Below are 25,862 nucleotides of genomic sequence, written 5' to 3' on the forward strand. Positions count from 1 at the left end.
TATTGGATTCTCGGTGAGGCTGCGAAGGTGGTGTCTTAGGGGTTGGTCAGATTTTAGGTCTATGAAATAGATTGATTTTTCCCTTTAGATCTGGTTCTGATTTTGATGTTGTTGTCGGGGTGAGACGACGGGTTTCTTATCTCGGTTTTGCTGGTGCTCTGTGCTAGTTCGGGTGGAGGAAGCACGCTTCAGCGGTGGTTGGTTCATGGCCCTCTTCGGTGTTGGAGTGGTCCAACCCTTATCGATTTGTTGTTAGATGAGCTTCCTCGGGTCTCTCACCACCAAGGTGAGTCTAGAGGTCTGGTTCACAGGCGAGGATGGTTATGGGTTTCTATCAAGACTTATGTGGTTCAATAGGTAGTGGCTACGACGGTCTTCTATGGCCGGTAGTTAGGTGTACTTGTCGCGCTACGTTATCGTATTCTCTCCTCTGATGGCCACCTTTCAATTTCAACTGTGGCAAAATAGAGGTTTCATAACGGTTTTTGTCTCTTGGTTTGTTCCGGAAGTACCTCTTTCTGGTGACACTAGTTAGGGGATTTTCGGCTCAGCTATGGGTTTTGGTTCTCGAAGTCCACAAGTGTCGAGTCGGTTCTCGGGAGTCATTGACCGGCTTGGTGTCAACACTTGGTCATCGAACACTTCCCGAAGTCGTGTTCTTGACTTTCTCTGCAGGTTATAGAGACGTTCTTGTCTGGTAGTGCAGCAAAAGTACCAACAAAAGTGTTAATAAAAAGATTTAATAGAAATAGTTTAAAAAAATATATAACGATAAGTACTAAAATATAATATATAAAAAGTTATTCATGTGATATATATTTGTAGGGACTAAAAAAAAAATATAGTATTATAAAGGGGTGAATAACGCATTTTTAAATTTGAAAATATACTATTTACTCTTTCAAAATTTGAAGAGATGAAAGACTATTGGAATATAAAACCCTTTAAAAGTAAATGAATAAATAGCTGTTAAAAATGCTATGACAGCCACAACATATTTGCGTGAACTTTTATTTTAAGCTATAAGGTTTGTTTCCACACTGCGTTCGAAGTAAAATTTCATCCATACATATGAAGGTGTGAACTTCTAACCAAAAATTTTCCACCAATCATATTAATATTTAGTTTAAAAAATCTTTAAAATATAAAACTTATGTAAAATAATTAAATGAGAGATTCTGTCATGAATCTCTCAATTTTTTCAAAAACAAATTACAGTTAAACTTTAATATAATTAGTAAGAGACTTTGAAAATGTTTTTTATGACATTTTCTTCTCCACTCTATTTTTTACTTAAAAATAGAATATAGAGTGCCGCCAAAAAAAGTAGTATAGAGTAAAAAATATTTTAACTTTACTTCATTTCTCATTTTATAATGTGATTTACTCTATAAATGGAATGATCTATTTTTTTTTGTTCATTCATTACTTGATAATGGAGTAAGAGATGAAGTAAGGTTAGAGCATTTTAACTTTATATTCTATTTTACTCTATTTTGGAGAAAAAAAATAGTTTTGGATTAGAGATGCTTTTAATTGTATTAATGTGCTGTTAAATATAATATCAGCGATGTTCAAGAAGTGCAGATTTAATTTACAAGGTGCAGTTTTTTTTTTTTTTTTTTGCTGTCGGAACTCTGAACAAAAAACGTCGTGTACGTGTAGAGATGTTGGTATCGCTAAAACCACTAACTTTTTACAATGATTTCACTTTCCAAAGCAACCCTTTAAGTTATCGGGAAAAGTGCCAATTTCGACCCAAACTATTTCAGTCGTGCCAAATACGACCCGAACAATTGATCAGTGCCAAATACGACCTCAACTCAATTATAATTCAAAAAAACTACCCGAACTTCTTAAAACGTGCCTAAATCTACATTGACTCTAACAGAAGTTAGTCAACTGTTAACAAGATAAAACGACGTCGTTTGATATACGAGGAAATGTGACAATTTCGACCCCAACACTCTCAATCGTGCCAAATAAGACCCGAACAAATGGTCAGTGCCAAAAACGACCTCAACTCAATTATAATTTAAAAAAAAATTATCCAATTTTTTTCTAAAACGTGTCTAAATCTACATTAACTCTAACAGAAGTTAATCAACTTTTAACAAAGATAAGACGATGTTGTTTTGATATATGTATTTTTTTAAAAAATATGTTCATTTCGGGATTCAAATCCGTGCTGGGATACCCTTTTAAATGGGCACACTAACAACTAGATAAAAGTAACTTTTTAAAATCACCAAAGTTTTAAATTGGATAAGATGAACAAGAATAGTAGTTTATATAATGGAGAATTTCAATTTGTAATAATATTTCAAAAAATTATTTTAGTCTAGTTGTTAGTGTGCCCCTTTAAAAGGATATCCCAGCACGGATTTGAATCCCGAAATGAACATATTTTTTAAAAAAAATACATATATCAAAACAACATCGTCTTATCTTTATTATTACTTTTTCTGATTTATATAAATACATTAACGTGTTTTTCTTATTTATCATATCTTTAATAAAATTATATCTTACTAAAATATAAATAATAAAATATTTATTATTATATGATCTTAAATATGCTTACAACTTTGAATTTATTTATACAATTTTGTTATATAAATTATTTTTAATTTTTAAAATTAAGTGGGAATTTTTTTAGTTTTCAAAGTTGATATTATATATTTTGATATTTTGTTCAAAAATGTTAAGAGGACTTTTACCTTTCTTTCACTAAGATATGTTGTACAAAATATTAGACAAATTAAACAATAACTAAAATATATAAAGCAATCACCAAAGTTTTAAATTTGATAAGATGAACAAGAATAGTAGTTTATATAATGGAGAATTTTAATTTGTAATAATATTTCAAAAAATTATTTTAGTCTAGTTGTTAGTGTGCCCCTTTAAAAGGATATCCCAGCACGGATTTGAATCCCGAAATGAACATATTTTTAAAAAAAAATACATATATCAAAACAACATCGTCTTATCTTTGTTAAAAGTTGATTAACTTCTGTTAGAGTTAATGTAGATTTAGACACGTTTTAGAAAAAATTGGATAATTTTTTTTTAAATTATAATTGAGTTGAGGTCGTTTTTGGCACTGACCATTTGTTCGGGTCTTATTTGGCACGATTGAGAGTGTTGGGGTCGAAATTGGCACTTTTCCTCGTATATCAAACGACGTCGTTTTATCTTGTTAACGGTTGACTAACTTCTGTTAGAGTCAATGTAGATTTAGGCACGTTTTAAGAAGTTCGGGTAGTTTTTTTGAATTATAATTGAGTTGAGGTCGTATTTGACACTGATCAATTGTTCGGGTCGTATTTGGCACGATTGAAATAGTTTGGGTCGAAATTGGCACTTTTCCCTAAGTTATCCTTCTCCATTTAACATGAAATGTAAAAGAAAATATATCCCCCGACGTGTGTATGATGTTAAATTTGGGTCATATAACGAATGACTAACTATGGAGAATAAAAATGAGACTGTGGGTACTTGGTGGGAATCAAAGTTTTCACGTGTGTCGTATCAATAAACCCAACAACTATATCCAAGAGAAGATCTCTTTTCGTTCAGTCCCAAGGTCTCACAACCAAATTACATTTATATCCTTCCGTACCACGCCAACTTATACGACTTTCGTATGGTCAAATTTGTCCATCTAAACTTTTAATTCTTTTTAATTTTATTTTTAGTTATCTCTTTAGTATGCTTGTCGGATCGGTGGGAAGCAAATCGCACGTGTGTCTGCTTAAACCGCGTCGCCACCGTCACGTGATAAATCGTTTCTCTTTCTTCTGCGGTTGAAGCTCTCGTTGGTAACTTTGCAAAAACACAAAATAAAAATTTCATTAAGTGAAAAAGTAAATTTTAGTAGATTATTTATAAAATCAACATTTGCACATTATTAAATTATATGATTACATCATTTTAAAATTTTAAATAAATAGCAATAACAATTTCAGTGATAAATAGTTACTATATTGTAAATAAAATTATATTATAATTTTTATAATATTATAAAATGACAATATATTATTAAAACGTATTGAAAATAAGCTAATATTTATAATAAGAAGTAAAGTATTTTTAGCGAATTTCAGTTATTTTTACATTTTTTAATAATTAGTTTAATAATTAGTGTTTATTTTTCCTTATAAATATTTTAATTAATATTATATATATATAAACATTGTCGCAGATTAATTATATTTTTTCATAATTCCATGATTAAGCGATGTTTACCGATCGGAGCCTGAAAGTTGATAATAAAAATTTATGGTTGTACCTTGTTTAAAATTTTAGGAATAAAATGAATGTAACAATTCAGAAAAACAAAAATTAATAATGAAATTTAAAGAATAAATAATGGAATTATAAATATTTATGTAACATGAATGGTAGTTTTTTACAAAAATGTAGAGGAATGAAAACATATTTAGTTTAAATGTAATAAAAGTTTTTAATTAATACAACATTCTTATTTCTTTCATCTATTGTATTCATGAAATTTTTTGTTTCTAAATACTTTTTAATTTCATTTTATTTCTTTCCACATTTTCTACTGAAATTAGTGGAATAAGTTTTATTTTTCATTCAACTTAAATAGTACTACATCCGTTTCAAAATAGATGATGTTTAAAGAAGTTTTTGATGCTTTAAAATATATGATGTTTCCATATATTAATGTAATTTTGAATTTAAAAACTGTGCAACCAATACTATTTTTGTAATTAGTTGAATAACTTTTATTTTATATTTTAAAGATAGTTTTTAAATAAAAAACAAGTTTTTGTGCACTATCATAAAACTTCATCTATATTTGAACAAGGGAGAGGGAGTAATTTTTTGTGGAATATTATCTTCATAAATGACTCATCCCGTACAATTTTATTCCAAAACATGTACATTCAGGTGTATTGCAGTCTCTAATCTCTATGTTTTTGGAAAATAATCTGCTACGAGCAAAAAGACTGCACGAATAAATTATACTGCTGTATAACTGTTAGTTATACATTATGTGTGTGTTTAACATTGCACATACATTAGAAACATGCATCATAAACTATGCCCTTGATTCTTGAAGGCTTGTCTGCGTATGTCTTATCGTACTTCAATGGCAACATCTGAAAAAATTAGTCTAAAAAAAACATCTGAAAAATTAGTCGGTGAAAATTAAATGATACTGAAAGCCAGTTCAAAAAAAAAAATTAAATGATACTAAAAAACAGGAATTTTAGTTTCTTAAACAAATAAAAGCGGTCACCTAATAATATTCCATTTTCTTGAAGGAACTCGTGGATCGGTACTGGTTAGGTCCTACTTACGAGATATTCCAGACAATATCGTTTCAAACAAATATCTGATTTTGGATTACTAGTTCTCGAATAAAAAATGATGGAACTAATGATGCATCAACGAAAATTAATTTGATTGGTCCCAAAACATATACTGAACCTGGAATAATGTTATAATTATAGTACTCCATAAGATTATAAGCTGTTTTTGGAAACTACATTCGAAGTGAGCATACATTGATATTAGTATGTTTATAGTAGGTACGATGTACCTAAACCGGAAAATCTCTTACCGTATCTCCACTTGTCTTGGTTCACTAATCTCTTTCATAATACACAAATTTTGGATTCATTATTAACTCTGACCGAATCCTATCCCTTTTCCTTCTTCAATAATACTTTAGAATACTTAAATCATAAATACAATTATTTTAATTGCGTGACAAAAGTAGGAAGCTCGCAAGAAACTTCCCTTAGACTCTGAGCATGTGCCTCGTGTTCTGCAGTGCACGGCTGTATTAGTTTGTTAGCATTTCCTCGCACTTGACAGATCCTAGTTTTAATCACTTTAGTATTTCGATTCGATTCGTGTAATCACCGCGGTTCAAACGTAACTGGTGCGTTACTGTGATCAAGTTGCTTGAGACAATGATAGGTGAAGATAGTATAAAATTACGTACGTACGCAGTGATATTATTACTTACGTAGTCAAAGATGTTACATCCAAATTTTCATAAATCACTAGGTTAGAGATAAACATGGTTCAGCCGTTTAGCAATCAGCCCAACCGAGTTTAACTATGTTCTCGATTAATCCATATACCAGCACAATTAGCCTTAAACTTCGTTTTTTACAACAATATATATAAGCTTTAAACAGAGTTTCTTGATCAATCACCAAACCAAAGTGTTTTTTTTTCCATCACAGCTTTTAAAGGAATGCTAATTAACTAATTAGTGAACTAATTAATTGAAAGTATCGAACAAAGGAAAGAAAGAAGGTGTTGACAAGTTAATCAAAAAGAAGGTGTTAGACAAAAAAAAAAAAAAACAAAAAAAAAAGAAGAAGAGTAACCGGCAGGTGAGGGAGTGGCCGTTAAAGGAAGGCAGAGTACAGCCTGTTTGTTTTCCTTTCTTCAGGACTTTCAAATTATAAAACCATAAAAGATGAAGAAAAAACCCATAAAATATCCTACGAATTTAAAGTGGTAACGATCACCCCGCGATCTATCTTGTCGTTTTGCGCCACATCAGCAACTGTATCTTTTAGGCATTTTTTAATTTATTTATTTTAAGATCGAGAAAATATCCAAAAAAAACAAAACTAATAATGGCATACAGGCTGGCTTCCTCAGTCAAAAAGTCACCGAATCGAACTAAAGCCACATACCTAACACTTTTTTCCTTTTTTTTGTGAAACGCCACATACCTAACCCTGAACTTCATCCTTTTTTCTTTTTGAAACACCCCTAAACTTCATCCTTATCTTCATTTTATATTCTCTGTATCATTATAACATTCTTTACTAAATTTTGGCTTCAGAATGTCATCTATCATCTATGTTTAGTGCAATATATATCAGTTCTATAGGTTTTTAACCTTTTCTGCCAATTGCACTTTTGTGAAAAAAAGTTAACACATCCTGAACAGTTTGCTTTGCTGCATATATCACACACGCACATTATAATGTAAAACTATTATACTTTTTTAAAAACTATTACCCGTTGCATGTAGCAGGAACTTGGTTTCTAGTGTGTCATTGTTTATCTTTTATTCATGAACACAATGTACAAGTTAGCAAAATTTTGACACTGGACCACGGTCCAACGTGCATTATTGTAACCACACATATCAATACACACAAGACAGTGACATGCAACAAGCACTCGAGCAGTGTAAAAAGATAGAAAACACATCACATCACTTTAGTTTGAAAGCAAAACATAACAAACTACTTTTTATTGACTGTATATAGTCTCTTTTGTTTTGTTTTGTTTTGCAAAAGCAATATGCCAATATGCGTTTGCCAGCATATTCTCATTTACTATATTCCTTCTACCAATGTTCAAGCTAGTGGTTTCGGAACCTAGTTACTTAGCTTAAAGTTTGGTTGTATTTGCATTGCCTTGTACCATGTTTGGGCTTCTGCTGCCCCTGTGTGGGTCTTAGTCTACGGAGACATCCTGTTGCCTATCGGCTTAGCTAACCACCGACATGCCTGCGTCTGTTGGTCTTGTATCATGGTTTCTTATCTACTCCCTCTGTTTCTTAATATTGTATATTCTAGGATTTTCACAGTTTTTAAGAAAGTTGTTGAAATGTCTATTTTAACCTTTTATCATTACTATTAAAAAAATATCGTAACAAAGAAATCTATGTTTAAACAAAAAGTGATCGATTAACTGTATCATTATTTTGTGTCATTATGTTCCGTTCCCCATATTTAAGATCCCTATATTCCATATTTATTGTAGTCAACATTCCAATGATGAAACTTTACATTTTTTTACTTACTAATTCACGTACATAATGCGAACTTCTTTAAAAAAAAAATTTGATCACCTTCTTTCATATTCATTTTTTCTTTCACCATCTTTTCCAAAAAAACTCATGAACTTTATAAAGAAAAAAGAGTTTTTTATGAGATAAGTAGAAAGGAATAATTTTATAGAATACGATTAGAACTTTTACATAGATATAATAATCAATAGAAAACAAAAATAATAATAAGTGAGGACAAAACAGACAAACTCAGACCAAATTTGCATAGAAAACTGAGAACATACATCTTTTTAAAACAATTTTTTTTTCCAAAACATGCATCTTTAAGGAACGGAGGGAGTATAATTTAGCCAGGTGACAAAAAAAAAAACAAACTGAAGATTCAGAGTTTCAAATAAAATGCCATTATTTTCAGAATTTTGTTAATTTAATTTACTTATTATTCATCAAAGCTCACAAACTAAGAGACATGAAAAGGATAAACGTAAAAGTTAACGAATGTGTGAGTTTCACAACTTTACTTTAGATGAAAACGAAATGATTGGGTAGAAACAATTCCACCTGTAAAACAGAGAGTGGAAGAGACGCTCCAGTACGAGCATACTCTTTATAGAAACTAATCTCTGAAGTTATGAATACAAAGCAAATCTCAAACTCAAAGTACATATACTTACTTGACACGCGTTGATATACAGCTGTATCCCAAGTTCCCAACCGTTTTTCCTGCAAGATTCTCTGCTCTCAAAGCTCGATATTAACCTCACACAGACGCTGTTCAGACAAATGCACTTTTCAATCGCGGACGTTTTCTAAAATATTTGTTACAATTCTACAAAACGCAATGTTTGAATTTTTTATCTATTTTCAATTTCAAAATTTGATTGATGAAATTTATAACTATATAATACATTAAGTAACTTGCCTAACAAATTAACTAATCAAGTGTTAAATTAGTTAGCCTTTTGCGTTAAATTAGTTAATTTCATCAAAATTTTGACTGAATTAGTCAAAGACGTAACGAGTAGGTTAGTAACGATCATAGTTATCCGTTGATATAGTTCTGTATTTATAGACAAAACGGTTTTCTTTGCTTAAGTTACAATAAATTATATTTTTTATGCAGTTAAAGAACTATTCAAAAATTACAAACTGCATAGTTTTAAGTTTTAACTACTTCAATAATTTTCTTGTACTCCCTCCGTTTTTTTATATATGACGCTTTACGATTGTGCACATAGATTAAGAAACATTTAATTTCTAAACAAAAACATCATTAATTGTTTACCTAACCACAATTTAACCAATAATAAAATAGAAACTATAATATCATTGGTCATCTAGTATTAATTAGTAATAAATTTTACATAGAAAATTGAAAACGTCAAATAATTTGGAACAAAAAAATTTCTCTAAAACGTCATATATAAAAAAACGGAGGGAGTATGTTTTATCGAGTATGAAAGATTACCTGTTGAAGCGGTAACCCCTTCGCCACTCCCTTCTCGTATAAATACTCTCTCTAGCTTGCTCTTATCCTCTCTTAAAACCTTTTGTCCCAACAAAACAAAAACTCTTATAACGACCAAAAAAAACAGAACACAACAAAACATCCAACGATGTCAAGTTCGGTCCGAAAGAACATGGAGCGGATTAAAGGTCCATGGAGTCCAGAAGAAGACGAACTATTACAGAGTCTGGTGCAGAAGCACGGTCCAAGAAACTGGTCTCTGATCAGCAAATCTATCCCCGGACGCTCCGGCAAATCTTGCCGTCTCCGATGGTGTAACCAGCTATCTCCGGAGGTCGAGCACCGTGGCTTTTCGCCGGAAGAAGACGAGACGATTATTCGAGCGCACGCTCGGTTCGGTAACAAGTGGGCGACGATCTCACGTCTCCTCAGTGGAAGAACCGACAACGCAATCAAGAATCATTGGAACTCAACGCTCAAGCGAAAATGCAACGGAGTAGCATCTGATGGGTATGACGGTAATATAGGAGAAGAGCAACCGTTGAAGCGTACGGCGAGTGGTGGTGGTGTGTCTACTGAGTTGTATATGAGCCCCAGAAGTCCTTCTGGATCTGACGTCAGCGAGCAATCTGGTGGTGGTCCACACGTGTTTAGATCTGGTGCTGTGAATGAGATGACGGCGTCATCGTCCGGTGAAGATCCGCCTACGTATCTAAGTTTATCTCTCCCTTGGAATAACCGTTATGAGACGGAGAATGTTAGAGTCAACGAGTCAACTGAACAAAACGAGAATACGGTTATTGATAATGGTTACACGGCGGAGCTATTTCCGGTTAGGAAGGAAGAGGTAGAAGAAGAGAAAGAGATGTCAGGATTTGGTGGTGAGTTCATGACGGCGGTGCAGGAGATGATTAGGACGGAGGTGAGGAGTTACATGGCGGATTTACAGCGAGGGAACATCGGAGGTGGTGGTGGTGGTTCGTGTATGCCGCAAAGCATAAACAGCCGTCGTGTCGGGTTTAGAGAGTTTATAGTGAACCAAATCGGTATCGGGAAGATCGAGTAGAGTGATGACTCATAAGTGAGTCTTCAAGCTTTTCATGTATAGAGCCGAGCCAGCAATGGTTAGAGAGACAGAAGCAAATCAAAAAATGTTTTGTAATCATATAATCTTTCTTGATTCAAATCAAAAGGAAGCAAGATTAGACATATTACATACAGTTTCACATGCTTCTGCAATAATTAGACAAACAAAAGAGCAAGTTACCTAATGTGCAGGCTCGTCAATTATGATTTTATAATTTATAACATTGAAAGCAAACGTCAAAACTTTCATATTCAGCTACAACAATTGTAAACTTACAATTATGAATTCATCAGAAAAATTAAGAAATTTTAAAATTACAACAACTCTAAGGGGGTAGATTCATACCGACGAATCTCAGGAGCTTGGCATCTCTTTCTCACTCGTCTTTGTCTTTGCCTTTACCATCTGAAACCTTCTCATAATCATATGCTGATGATTGCAAGAAACTGCTCTGGTTCTTTTGAATGAACCTGTAAAAGGTTTAAGAGTAATTGTAAATTTAACCGGTAAACCGAAATAGTAGATCAGTAGAGAAGGGAAAGGAGATTAAGTTAGATACTTGAGGAAGTGTAATAGTGTTTGTTGAATGCGACTCCATACTTAAGGAAGTCTAATAATGCTCTTCCATGTTTACATATGAAAAAAGCTCCCGAAATTTCACTGCAGGGGTAAAAAGTCAAGAATTTAGATCATCAAACATTTTACTGTCTGAATAAAGAACTTACTGAGATTTTTACCAAAGAGACGAAGTAAATGGTCTGCGCCATAAACTGCTGAAGGTGAAATATCATTCGTTTCTTGGTATTGTGGCTGCTCTTTCTTATATAAGAGCATCACAGGTAATGCCTTGTTGAAGTAACACCTTATACCTTTCAAGATTTCACCGACCGAATCAGTTATCCTGTACAATACACAATTTTGCTTCATGTGAATTCTGAAGATAATAAAATTGCATTAATCACACTCTTTGGTTAAATGCAGGATTCACATTCCATCCTTCTTGGTTTTGAGTTAGTTCAAGGTACTTTGACAATATCTCATCCACATTAGGTGAACGAGGAAGCTTCACAATCTACAATCATTAACAAACATTACTTTCATTCAACCACTTTGGCATATAACTCATTTGATTTAAATACACACTTATGTCTCTCATCATGGCTATGATTCTTTAACTATATCTAATTGTGGCAAAAAGTAGATGTAGAGAACATAGTAGATTGATGTACCTTGTCCTTCTGCGTAATATTCTCCCAGTCGCTTCCTTAGTGTTGCAGGAATTTGAATCTTGATTAGCTTCTCTGTTGATACGTTATCTTTCAATAAATCGCAAAAGCAGGCACAAGTCCCTGATTGATTTCAGAAGACCTGAAAGAGTGACCATGTTTGTATAATGTGTGCGAATATGCACGCATCACAATACATCAGCCATCTAATGTGTTCCTAACAGGTATGTAATAGCTACACTTTGTAACATGCAATGTAAATCAAACTATAATTAATAGCTGTGAGGAAAAGAGTTCTCACGAGGTAATGAACAAAGTACTTCTTCCACTCCTTCCGAAGCTCCACTTTTTGAACCTGTTAATTGAATGTTTTTTTTTTTGAAACTGGTGTTAATTGAATGTTGATACATCATCATGTAATAACCAATCTTGATTTGCAAAAGCTAGAGAGAGAGAGTTTGTTTGCCTTGGCTCCTTACTTCTTGCTTTGAAGCAGTGTCATGCGAAGGGTATATGTCATATTGTCATGGTAAGCTTTTAATAGTCTGAGCGCATTTGATCTTCATGATGCTGAACTGAATTGTGATTCGTGTGACTTTTCACTGTTTTTACCTTACTGATTTTGCATCCTTTAAACCCACTTATATTCCGTATGATGACCCCACCCCCTTCAGACTTCCTCCTTTTTTTGACACAAGTGAAGGAAGGCTTTGTTATCTGGCTCCAGAGGTATTATAGAACCGTTATCAATATTTATTCCTTTTATCTGATTGATGTAGATCTGTCTTATTGTTCTTATTGCACCTCTGCTGAGACCGTACTATAGAGTCACTATCAATGTTTTGTCCCTTCTTTTTACATGTTTAAGCAGATATTGTTGCTTAATTACAGAGATTAGATGAGCATGGAGGTGAGACCCAAGTAGTACAAGATGCTCCATTAAAGCCATCCATGGATATATTTTCTGTTGGGTGAGGCTTCTGTTTTACATCACTCTTATCTGTTCAATCCTTGTATTAGTAAAGCAAGATAAAGAAACTTCTGTTGGTTCAAACCCACATACTTTCAAGATACATCATTTTCTTACCTTACATTTGAGTTGATAACATATTGTAATAGTTTCATATTCATGCTTCAGGTGTGTGATAGCAGAGATTTTCCTTGAGGGTCAGCCACTATTTGAACTGGCTCAGCTTATCGCTTATCGAAGAGGGCAACATGATCCTAGCCAACACCTTGAAAAGGTATTTCCTGTTTTATCTCTCTTTTTTTTCCCTCTTGATTTTCTCTCTATGGGAATCAGTCTCTTCCCTGTTCAAATAACATTCTTTTCACCTTCCATGTGAGTGATACACTGGTACATGGGACTATTGACTTCAGTGGTTTTGAGTTGGATTTTTTTGGTTGATTGTTCTACCTCTAAACCATTCTTCTGGTGGCTACCAGGATCAGAGTTTTGGTTATGGCCACAACAACAATTGGAATACCTCTAAACCATTGTTGTTCCTCTGATTCATTTCAATCTCTTTTACTATGTTTTATTTAATAAAAAAATTTGTAATTTTAAACAAAAAATATTTAATAATTTTTAAGAACTCTTAAATAAGAAACTTGCAATGGAGGACATAAATGATCGGGTCTCTTAACGGAGTCTCTTAACACTTATTTATTGTTTAAAAATATTAAAAAATAAATAAGAGATCCTAATTGGATATGTGGATAAATAACACATATTTATTGCTTAGACACGTACACGCTCGCTTTTGGAGAAGAATCTGCCGTCATTGGAAGGCGATGTGCCACCACTGGTTGTGTCTCCGCCTCTTCCTTCGACGAGCTTTCCATTCTCTGGTACTGTTGTAATTAAATTGTTTTCTATTTCAGTCCCTTAATTTTTTACAATGTCTGATTTTAGTCTCTTAATGTTTTTGAATATCTTTATCGCCCATTTTGAATATAATGTCTTAAATCTCTTTTTTAAATAACTAAATGAAATATTTTCAGAAAAGTAAATACATTTTACTAGAAATGAATAGGTTATATTATTTATATGATGAAAACGTAAATTAGTTTCAAAATTTTATTATAAATAATTTAAAAATGTGATTTTTCAGTAATTTAGACAATATAATCATATTCACTTTGTAATGTTTATTATTAAATTAAAAGTCATATTGATCAGAATCAAAGTTCACATTGTACATTATCAAATAGAATTAAATAACTTACAAACGATAATTCTATTGACAGGAAAATATTAAGACATTCTCTTCTCGATTTTTCCCTCTCTTCTTTCTATGTAAAAATGTAATAAAAATGAAATAATGTTTTGGACCTAGACGTGGATGTAGTACTCTTAAACCGTCCCGGTATGAACTAAAGATTTGAATAATTAGTGACCGGGTCCGCTTGGGCTTGGGCCGGAGTGCTTATCAAACTGAAACGTATCGCTCCGGTCCACGAAATTATGACCCTTGCCTGGACTAGGACCTGAGCCTTTGATCGAACCAAGTGACAAGCCATCAAAGAAGCCAGCTACGAGCTTCTTCTCTCCAGTCTTAGTTAGATCAAGCGGACGAGTCTCAACAAGAACCGAACCAACCAACATCACGAACAGAATCGAACCTAGAACACCTTTGTTCACCATTATATTTGAAGACAGTTTAACTCACTCCTTTTCTCTCTCTCTCTCTGACTCTCTTTATTAGATAATGAAACTTGTTGTTAGTGTTTATGGATTTATAAGTATTTACTTATATAGTAGTGTTCGATTAGATGCAAAGTTTGAATGAAGTTTTGAATTCAACAGAACGTGGTGATTGAATATAGGCTGCTTCCCAGGAAGTTCCCCAACTGGTTTTTTGAGCGTTCAGTTGTATGTGTATGTTTTGAAAGAAAGAAAAAAATTAAAGCCATCAATGAGGAAAAGATAAGAGTTAAGACTATAGTCCGAGCATAATGTTTGATTGTTTGGAGCAGACGGCAGCTAAATTTAGCAGTTGTGGACCAAACATAGTTTAAATTTCAAACTTGGAAAAGTATACCAAATCAAACATATTGGTAGCCGGTTAGGTTGTTGGTAATAGTAAATTTATCAATCGAAAGTTTGGTTCAACATTTTCTGGTTTGTTTGACTTTTCAACTTGGTTTTTGAATAATATTTTTTCTGGTTTGGTTAAACCAGATGATTTGGACACTGAGGAGTGACATATGCTAATTTGGCTACTAAATCGCATCCCTACGTACTTGTTTAATTGTTGTCTTATTATAATGTTAGAGACACCAAACCTAATAATCAAGCCTTCTAAAGTTCAAACATTTTGCTTCTATTTTTCTTCCACGACTTTTATCACGTGGTTTGTCTTTCAAAAACATTGAACAACCTTTACTAAAATTTCAACATCTATATTTACGACTTTTGTTAGGTAGAAATCTATCCTATGAATACACAAAGGCATTGGTCTTTCTGTCAACTCTTGCTGCTAAATGGTGATGTATTTTCTCCATTTCAAGTTCAACACTGATTCATGATAAAAGAAAATATTTGTCAAAAGGGAGTTGGTTTAGTTTTTGAGGATAAAATTATTGATTGCAGGAAACTTGTTTCTTTGAGCCATTTAAATAAAATGCATATTCATCTCAAATTGTCCCTTTTTACAAAATTTTGGTTCCTTTGTTTCCGCAGTTATAGTAAGACAAATAAACCAATTTACTTAGAATCAGGAAACTTTTTTCATATTAAAACGAGGCGAAATCACACTATCATTCAAATTATTAAATAAATTTATAAGCAAATTACTTAGAATCCGGTCCGCTGTTTTCTCTCTTGGAATAAGGTGAAAGAAATTAATCAACTGGTCTGGCCAAAATAATATAGTTTATTAGTGGCGTAAGACCACACCAGAATATAATAGGGAGGATAAATGTTAACTATATATAGTTCGGACATGGTAGTCCATTAATATCGGAATCAAATTCTTCATTTGATAAATTCATCATCTAGATTCTACTCGTTTCTATTCGGTCCAATTACACGAAATAAATAGAGTTCTTGAAATAACATAGTTTAAGAAAGAAAAAGAAAAGAGAAAATAATCCAATTACCTTCTTGATTTACTTAAATCCATTCAAAAAGAAAATCTAAAATAATGAGTTTTTCAAAGGTTACTATGCAAGTATGCATATCTAAAAATACATGCATCATACTATTAAATAGAAACAGACGAGTATCTTATTTTGATAAATATATAAATAGTTGATAAAAACATACCAGTAAAATAATATTTTTGCTATTATTTACTCTATTCTTTATATTTAATTAGGCTAACAAAATAAACAAATCCAAACGTCTATTTCAAGTTTTCAACCCTACCGCCATGACGTACGTTGTAAATTGTCTACGTGCTTAAAACTAAGAATATGGATTTCAAAGGCACATTTTAATAATCAAATACGGGGATGGCTACTTGATAACACTATTTATTAAAATTAGTAGCATCTCTGAGATGTATCTTGGTATAATATTTTTGGATTTACACGTACAATAGTCTTAGCTAGTAAATAGTAATACATGTCTCCAATCTTGATGTAGTCGTTTACATATATGGTTCCTCCATTCTCTTTATATTCACATTTGGCCACTGAGATATTCACATAGTGACTACAACTTTCGAAGTTAAATTAATATAGACATTACTTCTATCAAAACTTTTTTTTTTGTAAAAACTTCTATCAAAACTTGATCATAAAAAGAAATGAAAAAAAAACAGATTCGAAGATGCACGATTGATGGTGAAATAAAATTGAGGGTACATGTGGGGAAGTGACGTTTAAAAACAAAAAGGGAAAGAGAAAGAAGATAGATAGATGCTTAGTTATTATCATGACAACTATGAAGCAACGTTAGAGTCCGTCCATGCAAGTATTTTGTGTGTGTACCACCGAATTTGTCTGTCTATGTTATCACCCTTCTTTTCTCATGCCCACGAGGCACAATGAAAGTTATGTTTTGTTCCTTTTCATTTTTATAATTTATATTTTTATGCAAACTTATATATAAATTTATATGCAAAGTTCAGATATGGTATTAAGATTCATCAAAAAATAAAACATAATCATCGAAAGAAAAAAGCGTGTTTGCAGTGCCATTGAAATTTCGAAATAATATTAGTTGTCTTTTCTCTTCTGTTGAATCTTTTTTATATCTTCTATTGAATCTTTGATTCAAAACATAATTGGATATGAATTCTAGTAAGTACTTTGCAAATGAGAGTACATCACTCAACTCTAACCGTAATTAATACACCATTAGTATATATTTACTAGCAAAACAAAACATTTATTAAAATAAATTTTTTTGGATCTATCTATACATGTGAAACGTTCTTTTATGCATTACAAGCCTCGAGGATTCGTCTGGTCAAATATATTCCGATCAAATTATTCGCGAAAGTGTTAGATAGAATACGTACTTTATATATCTCCCTTACATCCTCTACGTCACATCGACGCATTCGTGCCTTACTTTCATAAGTACTCACAATTTCTGAATTTCGAAACTGAGTCATGATCCACGACCGTAGATTAATTGATTGAGTAAAAATGAACTATTATAAATCTTCGCTCAAACTATTTCCATGTACAATGTTATGCTCAAAAGTCAAAATAAAGTAGATAAATGATATGAAATGAAATTGAACTGTTGTATAAGTCTAGTACATTTGGTTCACTTTATACTCATTTAGCTATTGCTATATACTGTTACAAAAAAAGAGCTATTGCTATATACATGGTGAACCGGTGATTATACTAACCTCCTTGTCGGTATAAAATTGTTTAGATCAAGAAACCAGGATATCCAAAATAGTGATATATTTTTCTTGCCTAACTCCACTGACAAAAGCTAACAATAGTATAATTACCACCTACTACTTGGTTTTTTGATTCATTGGTATCTTGTGTATACTATTCAATAAAAATCAAATATTATTTAGTATTATTGACATGGTAACAAATCCCACAAGTTCAAATTCTGATCTAATTACATATTCACATCTCAAAGCAAAAATTACTTATAAAAACTGTAATAGTTTCAGAGCTAATAATTTAGTAATTTGTATAATCAGCAGGTCAATAAAAACAATCAGCACTTTTCGAAAGGTCCACTTCCAAGGAAGCTAGAGACCGTCCTTTTTAATTAATTCGCCTGCACCATCCCCTTATATCGAGGGTCTAATTCCACATCTTATTCCTTCTTATATTCCCTAAGATTATTTTATTTCTAATCGGAGCTCCTATCTTGCTTGTCCTCCATTCTTTTTCATCTACCTTTGAATCTTTCATACTTGTATATAAAGCTTTACTTCCTCCTCTGCTACTCCTTTTCTATCAATCATCAAAACACATTCATTGTATTAAACCCTAAACCCCGAGAACCTGAAATACCACAAATGAGACCTTTTGGCTTGATCTTTACGGTCATGTTCTTGGTCTCAGCCTTTTCAGAATCAAGAACCGCCGATTGTAGGGTTCTCCTTGGTGGCTCATCGGAGGAAATAGGTCCATCAAAGAATCATGGGGTCGATTTTCAACGTAAAGAGTTGTTAGGGGTCGTGATGCGTGGTTATAAAAGGTTACGGTCGCTTTCTTCAGCTGGGGAGAGGATGCACACAATGGCTTCAGGACCGAGCAGGAAAGGTTCTGGTCACTAAAAGACTATTGATCCACTTAGATTATTTCTATACATCAATATTTGTTTAGCTCAGGTTATAGTAAAGGCTTTTCATTTGTTATATTGTATTTATTCAGTCGTGAAAAAAACAATGTAAAGTTTAGAAGGGAAATTTTTTGATCATACAGTCGGTTTCCTTCTGATAAACACCCATATATACACGTCCCAATAAATTTATGGTTTTGAATTCATGTTAACCGTGTAACATGAATCAATTATTTAGTTTCAGGAAATGTTATTGGCCATGATGGTGCAATACAACCACGCTATTATCATACACATAATACAATTATTATTTCATGCTTTATTATACATATTAGCTGGAAATTAGATTAAAATGCCGCAATTCATGATTCGAATATTGATGACATGCAAACCATGTTTTGGTACGGCCTTTCGAACTGAAATTGAATTTGGTCGCAGTTCCATGATTCGAATTTTGATGAGATGCAAACAATATTGTTTGTTTGTCTGAAGTGTTGGCCTTTGGGGTAGTAAAAGGGACATTTTGTTTATTGTTCTTCTATGGGACCCGGAAACGGAAAGCTTCATATACACACTATGTTCTGATTCTGAATAGGGTTCGACGATTATTAAATTGCCATCCAACTTTCAAAATTCGTATTCCCTAAAAAGTCAGGTAATTACAGAATTACTTCTAAAAAGTTGGTCGAACAAATCTAGACGAATTAATTATTTCTAGTTTTATTATATTTTCATGGTGTGCAAAACTGAATATAAGCACGCACAAAAAGAAATTTGTAAATGTAGAGTACTGTGTATGTATTATAATTTTCCTTAGACTAGCGGTGATGAGAGAATTGAAACAAAAAGTCCATTAAAGGCCCATTTTATTTCTTTTTTACACAATCAAAAACAGAAACTCTGGATCTTTCTCTACTTCCGACCAAACCAAATATATCCGGAAGCTGACAAGTTCCGATCTCTCCAGTCACAAACTCGTGTTCGCTTTTTCTTTAACCAAAGAGAAATTGGTTTACTGCCTAAAACTCCGACATCACCTAGTAAGAATTTAAAGAATCATATATTTGATTTCTATTAAGAGGAATACGTATGTTTTTCTAAATATAGTTAATTTAGCATGATTTAAGGTTCATTATATGAAGATGTATAGAACTTCGGATGTAGAACGTTCTAGTCATTCAAAAGAAAAACGATGATCGATTTCTCTAACACACTAAACCAAACCGGAGCGAGAGTCCTCGAATAAGATATTTCAAAGTGTGTCTTATCTTCTTTCAGATGTTGTGTGGTTCTTAAATTTGTTTTTTCTCATTAATCTAGAAATATCTCTAACCTTAGACCTAAACTAATTTTTAAAGGGAAGTACAATTCAGCGGATAAATCTTCTTTCCGAACTTTCAAATGGAGCCAATGCCCCCATTCTCCTTGTGGCCACGATGTGATTAATCTGAGTGTAGATTTCCAAACCCGTCGAACAACAAACCACAACCGTGTGGTTGTTTCTTGAATTTATTGTAATTTATTTTTTTCATTAATCTGAAAATAATAATTAAATAGTGATAATAGCAAAATTTTAAACTTTCAAATATCCATGATGAGAACACCTTTCTATGGACTGTATTACGTATAGCCTACTCAAAGAAAGTCTTTTCTCATGTTAGTACTACCGGCGAGAACACGTGCTCTACACATGGCTCGCAATGGCTCCTTTTTGGGCATCGTGACACCTTTCCCTTCCCTCATATCAATTTGTTCGACACTAACTCTCTCCCACTCGAAACACTGCACCAACGACGCAAGAGTCAAGCCCATTAACCGATGAGCAAGCCCAGCTCCAGGACAAGACCGTCTTCCAAGCCCAAACGGCATAACCTTTTGAGCTTCTCCTTCTTTATCAAACCTCTCCGGCTTGAACCGTTCTGACTCTTCCCATAGCTCCGGGTCTCTATGAATGGCCCACACATTCATCACTAACATTGTGCCTCGTGGCATGTCGTAACCTCCCACTTGGCAATCTTCAGATGACAAGTGAGGGAGTAGTAATGGAGCAGCAGGATACAGACGGAGTGTTTCTAATATTATGTTTTGAAGATAAGGAAGATTCACAATATCCGGTTCATCCACTAACCGGTCCAAACCTATCTTATTATCAATTTCAATTCTTGCTTTCTTAAGTATCTCTTGATGGTTTAACAAATTTGACAATGCCCATTCTAACGTTATAGCTACTGTATCCGTACCCGCAATTATCAAATCCTGCACATTAAACAACCTCAGATATAGACATAAAATTAAGTTTGTATATGTAGTGTAGCTGTTTGGTGCTTACAAGGATGATTCCTTTGATGATAACATCTGTATAGCAATCAGGTTGGGTTTCTTGGAGAGAAAGCAAATGATTGATCATGGTCTTACTTTTTACTTTTTCCGCACGTTTCTCATCAACTAGTTTTTGTAAGAATGCGTCGAAACGATGCGCTACGTCTTTGATTCGTGTTTCACTATCTGTGAACCAACGCAAAAACGAAAGATAATCAGCTGGGTTTCTTCCACTGTCGCCGGCCATAGCCTCAGACACCAAGTACCTCGCCAATTTGGCCTCTTCTTCGTCCTCCGCATCGTCACCGTAGTATCTCTTCCCAGCTATAGTTCTGATGATGTTATTGAATGCCAAGTTTGTAAACAGTGATTTCATCTCCACCTCCACAAATCCCTGATGGGTACATGTAATAAGTTTTTTAAAAAATATGTTATTCAATGTCGATAACTTCAAAATTATTATAATGATACTAATTTCCTTCCGTTTTAGAGAGAGTCATTTAACATTTTCTATTGGTATATAAAATTGCATTTTTAATTTTAACAATTAGTAAAAAATATATCAATTTTAGCCCTAAATTAAATTTAAATAGACTTGATATCACAATGATTATTGATTCCTTAAAATAAAGAGAAGTAATTATAATTACTATAGGAATATATATACACAACGCCGGGTTTGAGTAAAAAGTTGTACTTTAGTTATTATTTGAAAAATGAAAATATGCAAAGATAATGGAATGTGAAATTTCAACTTATAAAACTAAGTAACTAACTACTTAAAATTATTATTGACAGTTCTAAAGAGGCGCGCGTACGTGTAAGGAGTCTCGGGAGAGACGTAATAAAAGCCGTCGGATCTCGTCTTTACGTATACACAAGAACATACAGAGCCTCATGGACGAAAATATTTCAGCGGCGGTGATTCGACGTAAGCTTCGCCAGTGATCGCCGTAGGATGCTCCGACCATATGTGTAGCATTATACCCTAGATGCTTGTTTATCATCAACACAGGCCGATTCGCGAAGACAATGTCATTCTTGGTGAAACATTCCTCAGCGATGGCACGTGACGAGACGACGTACGTTTGACGTTGCCCTAAGCGGAGGTGGATGATAGGAGCATTTCCTAGGGATCTTGAGAAGGAAAGTAATTTCCGATGAAATGGTCGCTTCATCAGGTGGAGGTGGCCGATCACGGGTAATGAGTTTCCTAGAGACGGCGGCAAGTTTTGTTTTGGCTTTGATTTTGAGAACAAGAAGATGGTAGAGAAGAAGACAAAAAGTGAAAGAAGCAGTACTTGAAGATAGTCCATTTACTTTTGCTCTTGTTGATTGCTTATTTTTGGTTACTTGTATCTCTTATATATTGTAGTATGTAGAGTGTGTGGGAGATGTCATATGGTGTTTAGATCTAATATAACTTCTTGAAGGTTTGCTTGAAACTATGTTCAGTTACTTTATACGCATCCGAGTGTTACAGCATGGCAATACCTTCAAGATCAAAACATTTGATTTATTTTCTACTAATTATAATGAAAATGGTACAGATCAGATGACTCTAAAAAACTTAATGGTGGATGTGAGAACATAAAACTCGCAAGCTACGTAAAAAGCATGTGCATACTTCTCTATATTACCAAACTTGGCGCTTGGCTCTGACTTAATTAAACGAACAAAAGTTAATTTTAGGTTTTCTTTGAGATTTTCTTTTATACTCCAGAAGATAACATTTTAAAGTTAAAGATAAGACTAGGACTATAATATCCCAACATATCTAGTAACCTTATACACGTTTAGGGATGTTATAATGGATTATGTTCGCGGGTTTTTAATGGGATTTTAAAAATCCTAAAATCGAGTTTTCCCGCCAAAACCGTAAAACCGAGTTTTTCCGTCAAAACCATATAAATTGAGTTTTCTTGCCAAAATTTCAAAATCGAGCTTTCTCGCCAAAACCGCATAATCAGATTTTTCTGTCAAAATCGCAAAATGTATTTTCCGCCAAAACTATAAAATCTAATTTTTTTTTACCAAAACTGCAAAATCGGAATTCTTCCTCATAAATCGTAAAATTGATTTTTTCGTTAAAACTATACAATCACATTTTTCTACAAAAAATAATTAATTAATTATATTAAGTTAAATGAGTTAACAGGTTTTCACTAATTTTAAGTACAACCCATTTAATAAATGGATCTTGACAAAACTACCCATTTAAAACTCATTTAACAAATGGATCTTAACAATAGAGAATAAATAGAAAAACATAAAAGTTATTAGTAAGAAATATAAAAGAAAACATTGTTGGAAAACAAATAGAAAAATATTTTTATAACCCAAAGAAAACCCAACATATAAAAGTTATCTACATCACTTTAAATGGGACGTGATTTGCACATAGCTCACAACGGCGTCGCCTTGGGCATTGAGAGCAAATCACACAAACCGTTGAGCAAGTGCAGTTCCAGGACAAGCACGTCGCCCTAACCCAACGGCATTAACTTCTTATCCTCTCCTTGCTCCTAGAATCTTTCTGGCTTGAACCACTCAGGTTCTTTCCATAACTTTGGATCTCTATGCATGGCCCACACATTAATCAATAACATCGTACCGCGGGGCATATCATATCCAGCCACTTTACAGTCATTCGATGACATGCGAGCGACTAGTAACGGTAGCGCAGGGTACAGAAGAAATGTTTCCGATACAATATTTTGGACGTAAGAAAGATTAACAATATGTTTTTCAAAGAAAAAAAAAAGATAAACAATATCCTGTTCGTTGACTAACCGATCTGAGCCAGTTAACTCATCGATTTCACTTCTAGCTTTCTTGAATATGTCTGGATGGTTCAACAAATTTGACATTGCCCATTCTGGAGTTACGGATGCCGTGTGTCCCCGCAACTATTAAAACCTGTCAATATAATTCAGTAAACTTTATATATGTTTACATTAGTATAATGTGTTTACTACTACTAAAGTCAATCGAAACTGATAATTCGATTGTTTATGGTTCTTTATAAGATCCATTTGCTTTTGTAATACTTGTTGAACTATATCACTTTGGTCATTGGCGTGTGTAACGGTTTTTAAATAACAGTTAAAAAGATTACTACTTACGAGTATGATTCCCTTGATGATCTCATCAGTATTGTAACCCGGTTGGGTTATTTTGGAGAGAAAGCAAGTGATGGATCATAGTCTGGCCTTTTTCTTCTTTCTCATCACGTTTTTCATCAAGTAGTTCCTGCAAAAACGCATCAAATCGCTTCCCCAAATCCATCATTTGATTCTCGTAGTTTTTGATCCAACGTACGATCGTTAGATAGTCAGCTTTATTTCGGGCCCCTGCATTAGCCATCACCTCCAACACGAGTTTTTCACATATGTGGCCTTTTCATTATTTTCGGTTTCATCGCCATAGTATCGCTTTCCGACAACCATTCTGAGGATGTTGTTGGATACTAAGTCAGTTAATAATGATCTCATCTCTACCTCCGCAAATCCCTGCCATTTTAATTTTATAAGCATTTTTATTTTCTTTTAACAAGACTCAGAAACTGCACGGTCTGCACCTTGCAATCTTTTGGATCACGGTTTGATCAAGTTAGATCGGCATCCATGTAGACACTTGACTTGATAATTTTAAAAGTGGGTCAAAATAAATAGATATGACACCAAAGTTATATCAGTGTATTAATTTCGTTAAATAAAAAAATATTTCTTAGTTTGCCTAATTCATGGAGTTTTCAAGCTTTTGATATATCTATTACCATAAATTATTAAATTTTATTTTAATAATTTTATAGTTCTTAGTTTTATTATTTTATGGAGTTTTCAAGCTTTTGTTAGGTGTAATATAGTTTGAGGAGAAAAGGGGACCGTGAAACATGTGTGGACTCTAGAGCATTAAAAAATATTTGCGGTTTGAATTGTTGAACAACTACTCTTATATTTAAAAAAAAAAGATATAAAAAATATTATGATTAAAATAGCTGATTTTTTTTATATATATTATCAATCTTATTAAAATTTATTTATTAAATTAAAAAAAATCACATAAAAAAAATCATGGCTCTTATTTTAATAGATAATTTTTTTTTATTTTTTTTTAAATAGTATTAGAGCTTGATCCGCACTGTGGTAAGGCTCCTCTATAAGTATATAGTATATAATATAACTTTGATATAAATGTAAATATTGTAAAAGTATTATCTACATTTTAATGTTATATATAATGTAATTTTATCATTTTAATGTTATATATAATGTAATTTTATCATTTTACTGTGTAGTTTTTTATTTGACATTATTAATATATATAAATATTTTTTTACAATTTATTTTGTTATTAATTGTTATTACATTCTAATATAGTTTCAAATTCGATACAATAAATTCATTATCTGAAATCATCAAATACATAATCCCTTGCAAAATATATATTTTAATTTTTACAGTTGCATACAAATGTTTAAAAAAAACTATTTAGTTATACTATAGAACAAATATTTGTTAAGGTTCCTTTATATTTCCTTATTTTGTTTTAAAAAATATACTTGAGCATCTATAATTTAGTTTATAGAAATATTTTATAAGAAACTAAATTTTTTTTGTTTAAATAAGTTAGACTATTATTTTAGTAAATTTTATACATGGTTAATGATTTTGTGAAATATATTTTAAAAATAAAATAAGTAATCAATTAGATATATTTTTATATTTAACTCATATAATAATTCTATTTTAAATTAATATAGACTATAATTAAAAAGTTTATGAAAATAGAATATGAATAAAATATTAATTAACATTAATTTGTAATAATATTATATTACTAATTACGAAATTAATTAATGTATCTTTTTAATCTTTTTATAACAGGAGTAAGAACATAGTTACATATTCAATACACTTCTTTCATCTGTTAAATTTTATTTTGGACCATTCACTAGGAAGTCATCACACTAAATTGTATTATCATTTAATCTTATACTAGATTAAGATACGCGCTTTGCGCGGAATAAACATTATATATATAAATTATTTTAGGTATTATATATTTTTTACATGTTATGAAATAATAAATATATATTGAATAATTAAAAATTCAGTAACTATTACATATATAATTAAATTGGTGCGAATAAATTTTATTAATCCAAACAAAATTTTTCTATATGATAGGGTATATAATTAAATTTAAATGATATTAACATATATAATATATTTTTAGTA

The 25,862-nt window shown here is 32.4% G+C and overlaps 5 protein-coding genes across 5 annotated transcripts in view; 3 read left to right on the plus strand and 2 right to left on the minus strand.

Moving 5' to 3' along the window:
- Window positions 1-25,862, plus strand: part of LOC103835100 (probable disease resistance protein RPP1) — a 531,820-nt gene that overhangs the window by 44,131 nt on the left and 461,827 nt on the right. The gene's annotated exons all lie outside the window — the stretch shown is intronic.
- Window positions 9,274-10,607, plus strand: LOC103835025 (transcription factor MYB73). Its single transcript, XM_009111117.3, has one exon. The coding sequence runs from the start codon at window positions 9,421-9,423 to the stop codon at window positions 10,336-10,338; it is 918 nt and encodes a 305-aa protein (XP_009109365.1). The 5' UTR covers window positions 9,274-9,420; the 3' UTR covers window positions 10,339-10,607.
- Window positions 11,909-16,168, minus strand: LOC103835027 (PAMP-induced secreted peptide 2-like). The gene has a single exon (XM_033277269.1). It carries the CDS (start codon window positions 14,230-14,232, stop codon window positions 13,978-13,980), a length of 255 nt encoding a protein of 84 aa, XP_033133160.1. The 5' UTR covers window positions 14,233-16,168; the 3' UTR covers window positions 11,909-13,977.
- Window positions 17,399-18,438, plus strand: LOC103835028. The gene has a single exon (XM_009111119.3). It carries the CDS (start codon window positions 18,035-18,037, stop codon window positions 18,293-18,295), a length of 261 nt encoding a protein of 86 aa, XP_009109367.1. The 5' UTR covers window positions 17,399-18,034; the 3' UTR covers window positions 18,296-18,438.
- On the minus strand, window positions 18,674-25,859 carry LOC103835547 (cytochrome P450 81D11). The gene is made up of 3 exons (XM_009111728.2): window positions 21,438-25,859; window positions 20,630-21,013; window positions 18,674-20,556 (listed from the first exon to the last, which is right to left on the minus strand). The coding sequence occupies exons 1-3, from the start codon at window positions 21,933-21,935 to the stop codon at window positions 19,936-19,938; spliced, it is 1,503 nt and encodes a 500-aa protein (XP_009109976.1). The 5' UTR covers window positions 21,936-25,859; the 3' UTR covers window positions 18,674-19,935.

This window comes from Brassica rapa, chromosome A08, assembly GCF_000309985.2.
Source record: "Brassica rapa cultivar Chiifu-401-42 chromosome A08, CAAS_Brap_v3.01, whole genome shotgun sequence".
Lineage (NCBI taxonomy): Eukaryota > Viridiplantae > Streptophyta > Magnoliopsida > Brassicales > Brassicaceae > Brassica > Brassica rapa.

Bases quoted from the DNA above. Each gene is read 5' to 3' on its own strand.
- LOC103835027 (XM_033277269.1), bottom strand. From the start codon at position 14,232: ATGGTGAACAAAGGTGTTCTAGGTTCGATTCTGTTCGTGATGTTGGTT.
- LOC103835547 (XM_009111728.2), bottom strand. From the start codon at position 21,935: ATGGACTATCTTCAAGTACTGCTTCTTTCACTTTTTGTCTTCTTCTCT. The intron at 21,014-21,437 runs GTACGCGCGCCT...TGTACCCATCAG, and splicing joins TCTCCCGAGACTCCTTACAC to GGATTTGTGGAGGTGGAGAT. The intron at 20,557-20,629 runs GTAAGCACCAAA...TTTAATGTGCAG, and splicing joins TCATCAAAGGAATCATCCTT to GATTTGATAATTGCGGGTAC.
- LOC103835025 (XM_009111117.3), top strand. From the start codon at position 9,421: ATGTCAAGTTCGGTCCGAAAGAACATGGAGCGGATTAAAGGTCCATGG.
- LOC103835028 (XM_009111119.3), top strand. From the start codon at position 18,035: ATGAGACCTTTTGGCTTGATCTTTACGGTCATGTTCTTGGTCTCAGCC.